Source organism: Sesamum indicum, linkage group LG1 (assembly GCF_000512975.1).
Source record: "Sesamum indicum cultivar Zhongzhi No. 13 linkage group LG1, S_indicum_v1.0, whole genome shotgun sequence".
In the NCBI taxonomy this organism is placed as follows: Eukaryota; Viridiplantae; Streptophyta; class Magnoliopsida; order Lamiales; family Pedaliaceae; genus Sesamum; species Sesamum indicum.
The window spans coordinates 7,778,436-7,792,341 of record NC_026145.1 but is presented as its reverse complement, the minus strand read 5'-3'; the positions used below and the strand labels follow the sequence as shown (position 1 = coordinate 7,792,341).

Genomic DNA, 13,906 nt, shown 5'->3' with positions numbered 1-13,906 from the left:
CAAGGCAAGGAGTTACCACGACCGTGGAATATTCAAAACCTCAAGAGATTCTATGTTTAAGGTCGTTACGTTCAAATAGAACGATCTTAGGAAGATTGATCTGGGAAAGATTACGAATGTCTAGTCTGAAAAAGACTAATGTAAATAATAACCTGTGAAAGGTTAAGGCATGGCCTGAAAAAGGTCACTGAAGTTGGTTTTTCTTTCTTTATCTGTGAAAGATCATTTCAATTTTAAAGCTCTGTCTATCTCAAACTTTTTACAGATAGCAAATCGATCGCGTTAAATTGTATCTGAAAAAGATCAAAATATCGATACCTTGAACAGTCCCAAGAAAAGGCAGTAAAGGAAGTTACATGTTTTCAATTTCATCCATAAGAACAGAAAATTCATCATTTTCAGGGGAGGGTGTATCATCCTCCTCAGGTAAAGGATGAAGATTAGCATCCAAACTGGGATTGAGGCGAGATGTATCAAAGTTGGGAGCAAATCCTTGAAGGTGAGAAATCTGGGACTTGCAGCGATCAAAACCTTGTAGTAGGTAGTCGGCAGCTTTAATTTCCACAGCAGAGTCAAAGGTGGGGGTCTTTAAAAAATCCCGGACACCTTGGAGGCGAATTCCTCGAATTTGTTGTGTAAACTCCTCTGACTTCAAATAGATCTCGCGACCTTCAGCAACACCCACGATCTTCCCTGCCGCATGACCCGCTTCAAAACCTCGTTTTTCTCCTTCGGCAGCTGCTTTGGAAGCCTCAGAGACCACTTGCGCTTCAAGTTCTTTGATTCGAGCCTCCTGGGTCGACATCGATCTCGACCATTCTTCTTCCTTGGAGGTAAAACGAGCAAGTTGGGCCCTCAAATCACGGATTGTACGGTCCGCTGCCATTTGATTGTGGCGAAAACCAGCACACTTCAGACTGAGACCTCGTACAAAGTTGGACGCCTAAACAGCAAACAGTTAGAGAAATTCAAGGACAAGCAAAAATAATAAGTGTGAAATAAGATACCTGGACAAGTGAGTGGGCACAATGTTCTTCCATTCGGGTGAATGAGGTTTGCAAAAGAGCGGCCTGATCGAGAAGAAGGCAGTTAGCATCATACAGCTCCCAGGAATCTTGGCCTGAGCGAGTTCGAAATACTGAGCTGTTAGGAGAGATTTGCCAATCAGGGATCCATTTATCCCCTTCCATTTGGGCCACAGGATGATCGGGGCCTCGAAGCTCTGATCGAGCAGTCCTCCAATAATCTGTGAGACCTCGTAGTACATCCATGTTCCGCCTGATCTCTGACCCGGTCCCATCCGAAGGTAATCCTCCACCAGATTGAGATTGAGTAGGCCCTAGGAGGTTGGGACGGAAGGGTGATTTGCCGCGGGACTTCCTCTTTCGGGAGGACTCAGCAAAATCTCCATCATTTGGGGCATGATCCTGTAATCTCCAGCTAGGAGACTAAGCGGCAGGATGATTAGGGGGAAGGAGGTTGCGTGCCTGAGTTTCTTCACTACCTACTTCGATGGGAATCTGACAAGGAGGTGTAGTAGTATCTGGTGTTGAGGAAGCGGCTGCCACAGGTTGGGAAGAGGCAATTTTCATAGCAGCTTGGGCTTGAGACCGAGCCTGAATCTGAGCTCGAAGACGCTTGTTAATACGAGCTTGACTTACCATGGAAACTGCAAAGAGGGAAAAAGGAGAGTCCAGTTAAATATCGTAGGATAAAATAAGAAGAAGGAATAGGAAATCGGATCACCTAAGGTACCCTCCACCTGGAGAGGGGCAGGAGTTAGATGGGCGAGCCAAAGTATCTCTTCGACTAGAATCTTCTTGGGATTATACCGGTAGGAAGTAATGCTGCTTATCTGATCCCCATCTAAATCCTCACCTTCAGTAAGAGGGGTAGGTTTATCTACCTTCCAGTCTAAAGAGAAAGGCCATTCGCGACCAGGGGGGGGTCTAACAAAGATAAAATGGGATTTCCAGGGACCAACGTTGGATGTAAGGGGGTCTAAGAACCTACATTCCTTTCGGGAGGTTAAGTAGAAGAAACCATTATCTCCAGATCGTACTGAGGTCGTGAAAGAATATAACGACCAAAAATTTTCGAAGCTTGGTTCAAACCTATGTACACGCATAATAATGATGAACAGAATAATGTGGCGTATGGAGTTGGGGGATAATTGCATAGGGCATAGATTCAAGCGGCGAAGGATTAGGGCTACGCTAGGGGGTAAGGGAAAACGTAATCCTGCCTCAAAGTGTTGCAGAGAAAAAGAACAAAACCCTGGGGGAGGCCGGTACATGCGATCGGATGACAAAGGAATTATTATCTCATAGTTAGAAGGAATGAAGAATTTTTCTTTTATCTTCTGTATTTGTAACCTCACAGTGCTAATTATCTCGGCCCAGGGAGTAGGCTGTAAGACAGTTTGGGGATTCTCGGGAGCAGGAGCCCTACTTAAATTTGGGTTGCTAGTACGGTTAGAACGGGGTCTGCGCCTAGGAGGAACTAAATCCCTAAGAAGCATGTTGGAAGGAGCGGACGAAGAGATATCAGCAGAATTAGAACCTATGTTAGAGGTATTAGAGGAAGACATGGTACCTGGAGGACTCGGGGAAGAAGAAGAGTTGAAGAAGGGACAGCCAGCTAGAGGAAGAAAAACACTCGAAGATGTAACGCTTCGCAGCAACAGTACTCGAGTAAAAAGCGGAAGGGAGAGAACAATTTGAAACGGCTCTGTATATATATATTTGGGAAGGCAGTGAAGAGATGACCGTTACCCAATCAGTATACAACAGCTGTCCCTTTGGAGAACGTAAATCGAGGCACAGCTCGATAAGAGACACGTGGACAATCGCAAGGATACCAAGAACGTCAAGCGAGCCGTCGGACAGAGCTGTTCAACTTCTTGAAGTGACGACACTTCAAAAAGTGGGGGAGTAATGATGAAGGGAGATAACAAAAGACTAATATACCCTCAGTATGAAGGATAGAGATAAAGGCATAAAAATAGGGATTAAACCTATTCTTTTACGTGGACTAATCTTAAAGACAGTTAAGGGCAATCTTATACCCGCAAAAGGTGGGCCACGATAGCGAGATGACCGGTCGTGGAAGCGGGCATAAGGATCGTGCAGAGGACACGAAAAAGGATCAATATAAAGAGAAGAAGGAAGGGAGAAAAAAAGGTTGGTCTGTTTTTCTATTTCACTTTTCACAATATTTAGAACTTATATTTTTTATTGGAGAGAATCCCCAATACTGACTTGAGCGTCGGAGCATCTACGCCGGTATCTACTCCGGCTTGGTGAGGTTTGTTCCTGTTGTCAGGTTATAAAGGATCCGTCGGAGCTGAAGGGGACGACATACAGCGCGACCCGCGATCTCAGTCGGATCAATATATATATAGAGAGAGAGAGAGAGAGTGAGTTCACCTAGTGCATCTTAGGTTTCGGATGACTCTGGCGTCTTTTACCAAATACCAAATGAGGTGACACCTAAAACTGGGCTGCACTTGGATCTGTCGGCAGCTGACGGCACAGACTCTGCTAATTGCTGTTGTGCATTCAACCTCTATATTGGTATTGATTGCCGACTTCATAAATATTCAATGAACGTTTTCCCTCCTTCAGTTGCACCTAATGTTTGACTTTGAAGCTTAACAAAAAGAGTTCCAACAACACTTTTCCTTTCCGCAAAATTTATGCAAAAGGGGCAAATTTTCAACTCTCTACACGCATTTAACTCTTTGCATCCACATAATCTTCGTCACAAACTTTACTTAGTGCACTTCATGATTAACATGTCCAATACCAAAGCATCTCTATGTACACACTGATCATTAGTTGCTGTAACTATGATCTCGAAGCTTTCCTATACTAAACTCGTCCGCTTGCTCTTTTTCCATTTCACCAGGCGGACGAACACATGCATTGTATTGATCAGCCAAAACGTTTCTTGAATAAGTGATGTCTCTTAGATGGGTCCTTCGTCTTGCTCTTTGTCTGGCCCTGTAGCTTTTTATGCCCAGTACTGCAACAAAGATACGAGACGCGGTCACACCAACATGCAGACAATTGACAAACCACAAGTGATAGTATCCAATAAGTAGGAGCAGGAAGACTGAAAACTGAAAAAATATTAGCAGAGAGCTTTACCAAAATCGGGAACCTAAAAAAATACATATCGTGTTCAAATATGGTGTTATAATAGTGATCTTTGACCAAAATCAATATCTTCCATGCAGTCTGAAAACTCAAGTTGAGCTTATACCATGTCCAGATCTCTTGAACTGATTCTACCCATACACAGAAAATATTAGCAGAGAGCTAATGGATAATGGAGGATTTGTACCTATATTCCATGTAAACCATTCCCTTGGCTCCGGACATTGCGCTCATTGATCCGGCCGAACGACGGGCTTTTTGAAGTGCAATGTCATCAGCATCTTCTTCTAGCTGCTCCAAGCCAACTGCATCATCTCCCGCGCTTAGCACCTTTTAGAGAATAAGATGAGGAGTATATTAGCATTTCATTACCAAATTTTTCTCTTCTAATTAGGCCGAAAGTGACTAACATCTCAAGCTACAAAATAAGCCAATAAACCTTTGCGAGAAGTGCGAGCTGATCTTCAAGGCGATAATAACTCAACTCAGGTCCTGAATCAGGAGGCGGCAAGCTCGTGATTACCTGGAAACCAGTTTCAACAGTCAAAAGAACAATACTGGAATCATGTCCAAACCTTCATGAGTTATTACTGAAGATGTACAATTGCATGAGAAATCATTGAAAAAGAGAGGCTTTCAAGAGAAACAGATAATTCACTGTAACGGGCAAGCAATACAAAAAGCAAATATCATTGTACCTTAAAACTATATCCTTGATCAATCAAAAACTGCTGCCTTTTGGTTGAATAATACATCTCCTGCATCAAATAAGCAGAAAATCACCATGGACTGAACAGAGACACAAAGCAACAGGATCTAGACGTTAGAAGACCAACTAAACCTGAGTGTCGGTGGACACAAGAGAGTAGAAAAATGCGTTGTACTCTTCCTTCCCTCCTGCCACCCTATCCTGAGGCTTTCCCTGACAACCAAGAACAGTGAGAGTAAGAGTAACTCTTCCCGACTAAAAACCAAATCTGATGTGAAGAATTATTTTCATGTAAAAGGATGATATATATTTAACTGATAGTAGTAAACCAACAAGGCAGACAAGCAAAAGTGAAAAGCTAAAAACACTACTCTGGAGTTTAAAAGTAAATCCATAGAGAATACAAGTGAAAATTGAGAGTTTCACAACAACAGAATATACAAAACCATGTCAAGACACAGAAACTGAATAAGCCGCACACTTTCAGGGTTGACACCTATTTCCAATGGTAAGGTGTTTAATTCAAATCACTATAACGTAGTTATATGCCATGCCTAAGGAATATCCGGCTAACAAACTGGGTAGATGAGAATTTAACCACGAGACGGCAACTTGAAGTATATAGGGGTTTTAGCTTCTTTTGGCCGAAGAACCAGCTAATGTTTTTTTAACATAAGAAATGGAGAATAGAAATGGGAACATGAACATGAACATGGATGTCCAAGTTTCATATTGGGATCACTCTTTTCGAATAACATACAGAAATGATGATATTAAGTTCGCAGGGTATATACAATCAAAGAATGTACCTTAGCCCTGAGAATACGCCCAAGTCGTTGAGCCTCTTGTCGCCTTGAACCAGCATGTGATGAAATCTGAATTATCACATTTGCCTCAGGAATATCTATAGAATTATCACCCACCTGTAAACAAATTGCGAGCAATTACCTTCCTAGAACCATTATACACTTCGAGAGGAACACAGAACACAAAAGTCAATGGTCCTAATCCAACAACATTGCCAAAGCTTTATACTGCATCCTACATAAAATGATTTGATAATGCAAACAAAGATTCATATTTCATACAATCAGTGACCAATATCCAGTGCATACTCCATCACATGAGTCAGCTGCAAGCATGAGACACCTACAGTAACATGATCTGGCTGGTGCTGTTTACACATATGTATCAGTACTTGGTTATGTAAATCAAGGCTACATCATTGGTGTCACATGTCTTGGCTTGTAATTCAGGTCATAATGCTTATCCAAGGCCTGTCTATCATTGGTTCCACAGACAAAATTCCAAGAAACTGAAATCCATTATAAGGTAGGAATTTTTGACTCAACATCAAAACAGAACCAATCATGTATGATGATGTTGCCAGTGAACATCATGAACAATAATCCTTAACTATCCACCACAATTGCACATACAGCCATAATGCCACCATAAAAAGCAAAATTGATTACACAGGCTTCCAGGCAACGGAGTTATGCTTACAAATAATGTGTACCATACCTTTGAAAGGAAAATGGTGTTCACATCTCGACTGGTTTTGAATGCTTCAAGAATTTTGGTTCTCTCAGGATGGCTGCAAATTAAGGAATGAGTCCAGTTTATAACATCTGATTCAAATAGCATCAGTACATCGAATCTCACACAATAACAAAAACACACAAACCTGGTGGCACCATAAATCATAGGTTTCCGAAGCTTCATTGCATACTCTGTCAGTGCAAAAAGATTATCGGCAAACACTATTATCTTATCACCCCGCTGTTGTTCATGGAACCGGATGAGGAACTCACAGGCCCTGAATTTATTAGGATTCATTACATAAAGAGCCTAGGGGTAGACAGAAAACAAGTGTCAGGAGCGGCAGAGTTCAAGGGGCGAACAAAAGAATCTTCCATAAGAAGAAATCTATGTTACCAGGTAACACAGTCTCACAAGCTATAAATAAAAATATCTCAATAAGATTCTATGACATAAAGAAATCAAATCTTCTCTGAAAAGAGATACAAAAACATAAATTTGCAAGAATGACTATCATCATATAAGAGAGGACAAAGGGAACAATATATTGTCCTTGACAAAATTAACCTGTTTCTTCTTCGAATTTTCCTTCTTCAGATATTCAGCAAAGAATTCTTTTGTCATTGGACACCAGACTTCTGCACATTGAACGTTCGCAATGAATCCTCCTTTCACTAAATCCAACCAATTCGCTTCATACAACTTCGGACCAATAAGGAAGTTCAAATCTGTAATCCTTTCATCCTCTCTCACAAGGGTTGCTGCAAATTTCAGTTGGTCAACAAACTGGTCCATGATCTGGCAGCAGATATACCTGAAGGATATATTTAAATCTATTTTTATAACCTTGTTGAAGACGTACCAGTAAGCCCAAGTTTACAGTGAGATTTTGTAAGACTGATGACCTTCCTGAACATGTGAGCTGGGACCACGTGCACCTGAAAGAAAAATAGAAATTATGCATCAGCACTGTATCTGTATGCAATACAAGGATAAAACTTTCAGCCATTTACAAAAATGATGTTACCTCATCCATGAGAAGCAACCCCCACTCACGGTTTCTTATTTCTTCGATGATCTTTTCAGCTTCCTCAGAACGTTTTCCACCAAATGCAATCATATTATATGTTGTCACCACTACCCCAGCATTGCCACGGAATCTCTCTTTGCTATCTGATGTGAAACGACAGATTTGTTCCTCTTTAATGGTTGACCATAACTTGAACTGGAAAGCCCATTGATCTACGGATACAGCATTTGTAGCCAAACAAAGACAACTCTTTCTTATTCTGCAAGCTGCAGAAACGCCAACCAAAGACTTTCCGGCACCACATGGTAGCACAATGATTCCAGAACGTGCTCTCCCTAAATGACAGAATTTTGAATTAGCAGCAACATAAAAGATCCTATGTGAACTGTCATATAAGACAGCAGAAAGCAGGAAACGGAAACTAACTGCTTCCATAAACTAATATAACTTATTGCTGCTGAAGACATTCATGGACAGGTCTATATCTCTTTGAGGCATAGATTACAAACCTCCATCCATAATTACACCTCCAGCAGTTCAACATAGACCACCCAATAACAAAAATTATATCCACCCCCCAAAAAAAAAAAAAGAAAAGCGGAAAATATATGTGGATGCATTAAAAGAACTCTATGTGAAGTTGGGATGATAAAGTGCCATGACCCAGGAAAGATCAGGAAGCAAGGTGATGTTGGGGCAAATGTCTTCACTACCTAGTCCTCAATCCTTCCTCGGCAACACATAACAACACGACCCATAGAAGAAAAGGAAAGAATGAAGAAAGGGGCAGGGTACATAGCCTATTAGAGTGGGAGAAGCAGAAAAACTACATGAAAAATCCCATAGGTCCAAAAACTAGGTGCTAAGTGAAGGCAAAAAGTTCTAATCTATTCTTATGGATTCCAAACTGAATAAAAGAAAATCCACTTGCATAGATTGTATAAATGTGTATAATACACCCATGGTACGAAGACATCGCAATCTCCTATAACAATCTCAGAAAGTAAATATCTACTAGCACAAATGTCAAACTGGCATTTATTTTCCTCCACGGTATCAGCACTCTCCCAAAGGACTTGTCAGTTACAAGCCTGAACTTTATGATTGGATGTGCATGTAAATTAAGTGATGGCACACAAATGTACTACATTGTAAATACAGACAATGAAATGGGAACAGTGTGGGACAGGAGGGCCTTACCGTTTCCAAACATCTTACTCAGACTCTTTTCTTGATAAGGCCGTGGTTGTGCATGAGGCTTCAATTCCACCTCGAGATCAGGATTAACCTGCAATACCCACCATCATCAATGGAGCTTTCGGATAACCAGCTGTTCAGTACTACATGAATCATAGGTGGAGCTTCTCCAGCTGGAATTTCTGAAGTCAGGCTCCATCTTCACCGTAAGTTCTGATTGTGGGAAGAAAATGGAGGTACTCACAGTATCGTTTCTAAAGTCATACTCCTCCAACATGGGATAATTTAGACCATTAGGCAAACAACGTTGCTTTACATTCTCGACCTGTGAAAGTAGATAAACTGTTAATGCAATGAAATCATTCAATTTGGAGGCAATGATGTCATCCAAACTCTTGTCACATTTACTAAATAAAACTGATCCATTGATAAAATGGAATGACAAAAACAGACAATGATATTTCCAATCAGATTCAAGAAGCATTATTAGAAATTCACCAAAGAAACTAGGGCGACGATTATTCTGCAGTTCTACCAGAAGTCTTAATCATGTATATCAGGAACAAGAGTACTGTGTTCAGCTCCTCACTGAAATTACCTGTACCTGCTATAATATTTTAGAAACATGCATATGCTTGCATTATCGACATAAAGAAGGTAACTAGACTTCCTTCACAAAAGGTACAAGCAAAAGTTTGCTAAGTTGTTTCCCAACCCTAAGGAGGTGCTGTCAATTTCAATAAGTACCATCCACACAACAAAAGACGATTGCAATTGTTTGCCAAAAAGTAACTCCATTTATTATGATTTCCTACAGATAACCTACATAACTAACCTAGATAAATAGTTCACTATATTTCCATGAAAAGCTTGTAATACAAGCACACCCACTATACGGGCATCAAAAAAAATTATACTGGACCATGAAATAAGAGAAACAGTGCAATATATGATAAATCACCTAACAACAGCTGCCAGATGAAACATGAATTAGAAGCAATAGAAATCTTAGAGATGCTCATTATCAGGCTACCACAGTCCAACCTAAGAGACATGCACCAACCTACCTGAGCAGGGTCAATTTCAAAAGAATGAGTTTCTTTTTCTTCAGCTGCAGCTGCCAACTCGGCTTCATTTAGCAGTTCATCATGAGCCCCTTCTATTTCACCGGCTGATTTGCCAACTGTAAACCCATCACTTCCATGAATTCCCTAAAACAGCAATAGAAGCGTTCTGATTTTGAGTTGTCATAGAAACATGTAGGAAAAATTTTATTCTCTGACTTGCAAAACTTAATCAACTAGAAGATGCTTATTATACTGAAGAAATCTCACTAAGTATGTACCTCAGAAGATATTCTAGCTCGTCCTATGACTTCATCTTTAAGCAACCTATTTAAAACCTGAAAATAATCATAAGTTCAATAATCTATCTGTAGCAACCAAGTGTTTTCCACTACAAGAATAGACAAGATAAAAATATCTTGCCTCAGGAAATGGGGACTCCACAAAGTATCTATTCTTCTTGAGCACAAGCTTCACTTTGCCATAATTAGCTGTAGAACTGTGTATGAAATCAATCATCTCTTTTGGAAGCTTGGTCTTTGATAGTTTATTCAAAACAGAAATAATGGTCTCTGTTTCAAGTCCCACTGATACCGCAGCGTATAAAGAATGTGGGGTCAAGTTGTACTCGTGCATAGACTCTGGCCTGATGAATAATAGAACATAAAACCATTCTAGTAATAGTTAAGCACACAAAAGAAAAAGCTAAAAAATGCATAGGAGGAAAAGATTAAGACTATGATTAAATGTTGTTTATTTTGCTGTGGAAATTATGTCTAATCCAGGCAGGTCAAGAGAGTTTAGCCCTTTTCTGTCTCTTTTCCATCAACCACGTAGTCGAATTTTCAAAATTCTACAGAATATGTGCGGAATCAACTAAATGTAATTGGTGGATATGGATTCAAAAAAAAATTGACATTCAACCATAATATTGATTAAGTTAAAGCTTGGAAGTCTAATAATGTGCTTTGAAATGTCAATCTGAAGTTAGCATTCTACGAGATAACATACTTCCCAGAGATGATATGCACCACAAGCAAAAATTTCATGTTGAAGAGAAAACGTGTCTAGTTATACTTAAGATAATTTTGATAGTCTTTGGAGACTTGAAATGTTTGCTTCCACATTATGAGATAAATTGTCTAGCGTCATTAGTTGTATCCTTTCTGACAAACTGATGCATCAGCTTTATAGTTAGGAGTGCGCAATTCCGGCTAACCAACCAAAAAACAACTAAATGGGAAATTCGGTTTTTTTTTTTTTTTTAAATTCCGGTATTCGGTTCGGCTTCGATATTTTGTGCTAGTTAACGAACCGAATACCAAACTTTGAAAAGTATATATTACATTATAAATATATCAATATAGTAAAAAAATAATATATAAATGTTACATGTATTTGTAACAAAAAATAACAAATTTACAATTAATACATAGTTAATTTATTATAATCAATTATTAACAAATAATTTACAACTAACAAATTATCATTATATTATTCTTTTTAAATTTTTGGTTAAAACGGGACAAATTGAATCGAACTGAAAAGTTTGGTTTTTACCAAGTGGATCGCTTCAGTGTTCGAAATGGCTTACCGAAATTTTGATTAACCGATCTCGGTATTTTATATAGTGCATAAATGTGATAAAGCAGCTAAAGCAGTTTGCTAGTCCACGTGCATCCTTATCTTGCTATCACCATTAACTACAAGCTTTCATAATTTAAAAACCACGCATAAGCGCATAACTGTACCAAAGTGCCCCAAGATTATACCTGCAAACGGGTTCAGCAATTGCAATGAGGAAATCATAGGCCTGTTTATACAATGGGGAGAACGTCTCAAGGAATATCCGACCATCCGCGCAAGCCCAGAGAGGCCGATTCGCATGGTCGGGTTTGAGTTCCAACTTGGAGAAATCCCTCTTTTTCCCTTCACCTAAAAGAACGAACCAAAATAATGCAATCAATTCACAGCATCCAAATTACGGTAATTCAGGAGATAGAACAACATGGAAATGCCTGTACTGAAACTACAGTATGTTTTATTAGTACCATCGCGTAGATCATCATCCAAATCCTCCATGAAATGAGAGTCATCCTCGACAGCTGAAGCCCTATACTCCTCCTGCACTTCGATACCATAAAACAATAAATTCTCCTAAATTTCAATAAAAACAACTTCCGGGAAGTAAAACTAGCAGTAGAAAACCGTAAGAACCTTCGAGAACTTGAACTTTTTGCTGGGCCGACCTTTGTCGCCTGAAATTCAAAGCAAATTCATATCAAATTATGCGTATCAACGTTTAAAGTTTCCCAATCAATCTCAGTAATCAGTATCACTAAGTGTGTGTGCGTGTCGTGTTTGCGTGAAAACTACAGTCATAATATGCAGTTAGTTTGCTAAATTCGACTTGATGACAGTTGTTCCAGCAGAAATACCGTTCATGTTTCGTGAGTAGGTTTTGAGCTAAGTACCGCGAAAAATGTGTTGGACTGTTACCCCTTCAGCCTTTATATATACAGAGAAGGAGAGAGGAGAGAGGAGAGAGGAGAGAGGAGAGAGAAAATGCCCCAAGCGGCACCGCCTAGGCGCCTACACCAGTCTAGATGCTAGATGATCGGGTCCAACCCGACCCATTAACAATAACTGAGTTTCGGAGCGGATCTCGGATCATGGTGTTCGGACCTGTCCTCACCAATCTGGTTCCTTCTGAATGTTCCTGTATGTATACTAAAAAATGTTTGGGTATCCGATCCGGTAAGTCGGGTATAACTCATAAGATTGGGATAATTACAATTTCTTTTTTAGATTTGTATAAATATACTTAAATATATTATTCAAAAAATTACATTTATTATTTTTTGTATTTACTTTATGTAATAAGTAGGTCCTTTCATTTGAATTAATAAATTTATTGATATTAACAAAAATTAATATATACATCGATTGATTTATTACTTATTTTTTTAAGTCAAACAAGTATTTTGTAACTAAACTATCCTTATAACGGTAAATATTAACCTTCTCACATGCATTAATGTATGAAGATATAAATGATAATTTGATCGTAAAAATATTTATTGAATCAGTAATATATCAATAAGTCAATCGATTATAAATATAGATTTTTATTCGATTTTTTTGTTAATATCATCAAATTCTGTGAATTTTTACTGACGAAATGACCTATTTAGTTGACAGTAGTAGGGTGGCAGTGAGCTGGCTCAATTTTTTAGGCTCTCAAGCTCAAAATGTTCTGCTCATGAACCTATGAGCCTTTTTTTTTCTATTTTTTTAATTTTTAAAGTTTTTATATGTTTAACTCTGCATTCAATACTATATCAACTTTATACTTAAAATTAATCATATATTATAATTATTAATTTCATTACAACCAGGATCATCAGGCAGGGATAGGATAATTTTACAAGATAATGAATAACCGGCAACCTTTCATAAAATTTATATCCAAATATAATACTCCAAACTGCCCCTAAAAACGCCTTCAACACGGCTATGACCGGGGTCTTACCAGGAGCCATATATTTAGAACATAATTTTTATGCCAAGGCCAGTTATTATTATCCAACCTATAAATTTGATGAGTCCTAATTATTCATGATGCCAAATTCATGCTAGTGTAATTAACAGTTAGGAATCAACACATGAATAGGTTAGCCTATAAGGCTATCCATGAACAATAAAATAAGATAATAAATAAAATACAGAAATTAAAATAAAGCGAGTAAAACTTACAGTAGTCCTTATGTAGCAAACTTCTTTTATTTCAATATATAGATTTACAATGAGAAAAGATTGCTCAACACATGAGCAGAAGAGAGAAAACAAAAGAGAGGTTTCTTCCAAAGTTCTGCCCTTAACACTCTAAACACCTGTATTTATAGTATACAGGGGATCCTATTCTACAGGGATCTAGCCCTACAGTAGAAACCGCGTATTACACAGTATAAGACTGATATTTCTGGAAAAAGTGCTACAGTTACAATAATAATTGAACTAAAAGTCAAAAATGAATAGTAGAAAAGCCGAGATTCCCGGCCTCTTGTCTGTTTTGACGTCATTGATTACGTCATCTTATTAATTGCTTATTAATGCGTCATTTGACACTGATAATCATGCATTGATACCTTCTTTAATCAGATTTTCTCCCAGTTCTTGCCTGGTTTGAGGAAGATTCTTCCAT

At 38.8% G+C, this 13,906-nt stretch overlaps 1 protein-coding gene across 1 annotated transcript; it reads right to left on the bottom strand.

The window, feature by feature from the left end:
* Nucleotides 3,712-12,273, bottom strand: LOC105158130 (DNA repair helicase XPB1). The gene is made up of 20 exons (XM_011074768.2): nt 12,141-12,273; nt 11,920-11,960; nt 11,754-11,826; nt 11,475-11,637; nt 10,126-10,348; nt 9,984-10,040; nt 9,706-9,849; nt 8,883-8,963; nt 8,642-8,729; nt 7,439-7,776; nt 7,274-7,349; nt 6,979-7,172; nt 6,557-6,720; nt 6,394-6,466; nt 5,679-5,792; nt 5,002-5,082; nt 4,859-4,918; nt 4,600-4,683; nt 4,348-4,490; nt 3,712-4,026 (listed from the first exon to the last, which is right to left on the bottom strand). Exons 1-20 carry the CDS (start codon nt 12,145-12,147, stop codon nt 3,936-3,938), a joined length of 2,295 nt encoding a protein of 764 aa, XP_011073070.1. The 5' UTR covers nt 12,148-12,273; the 3' UTR covers nt 3,712-3,935.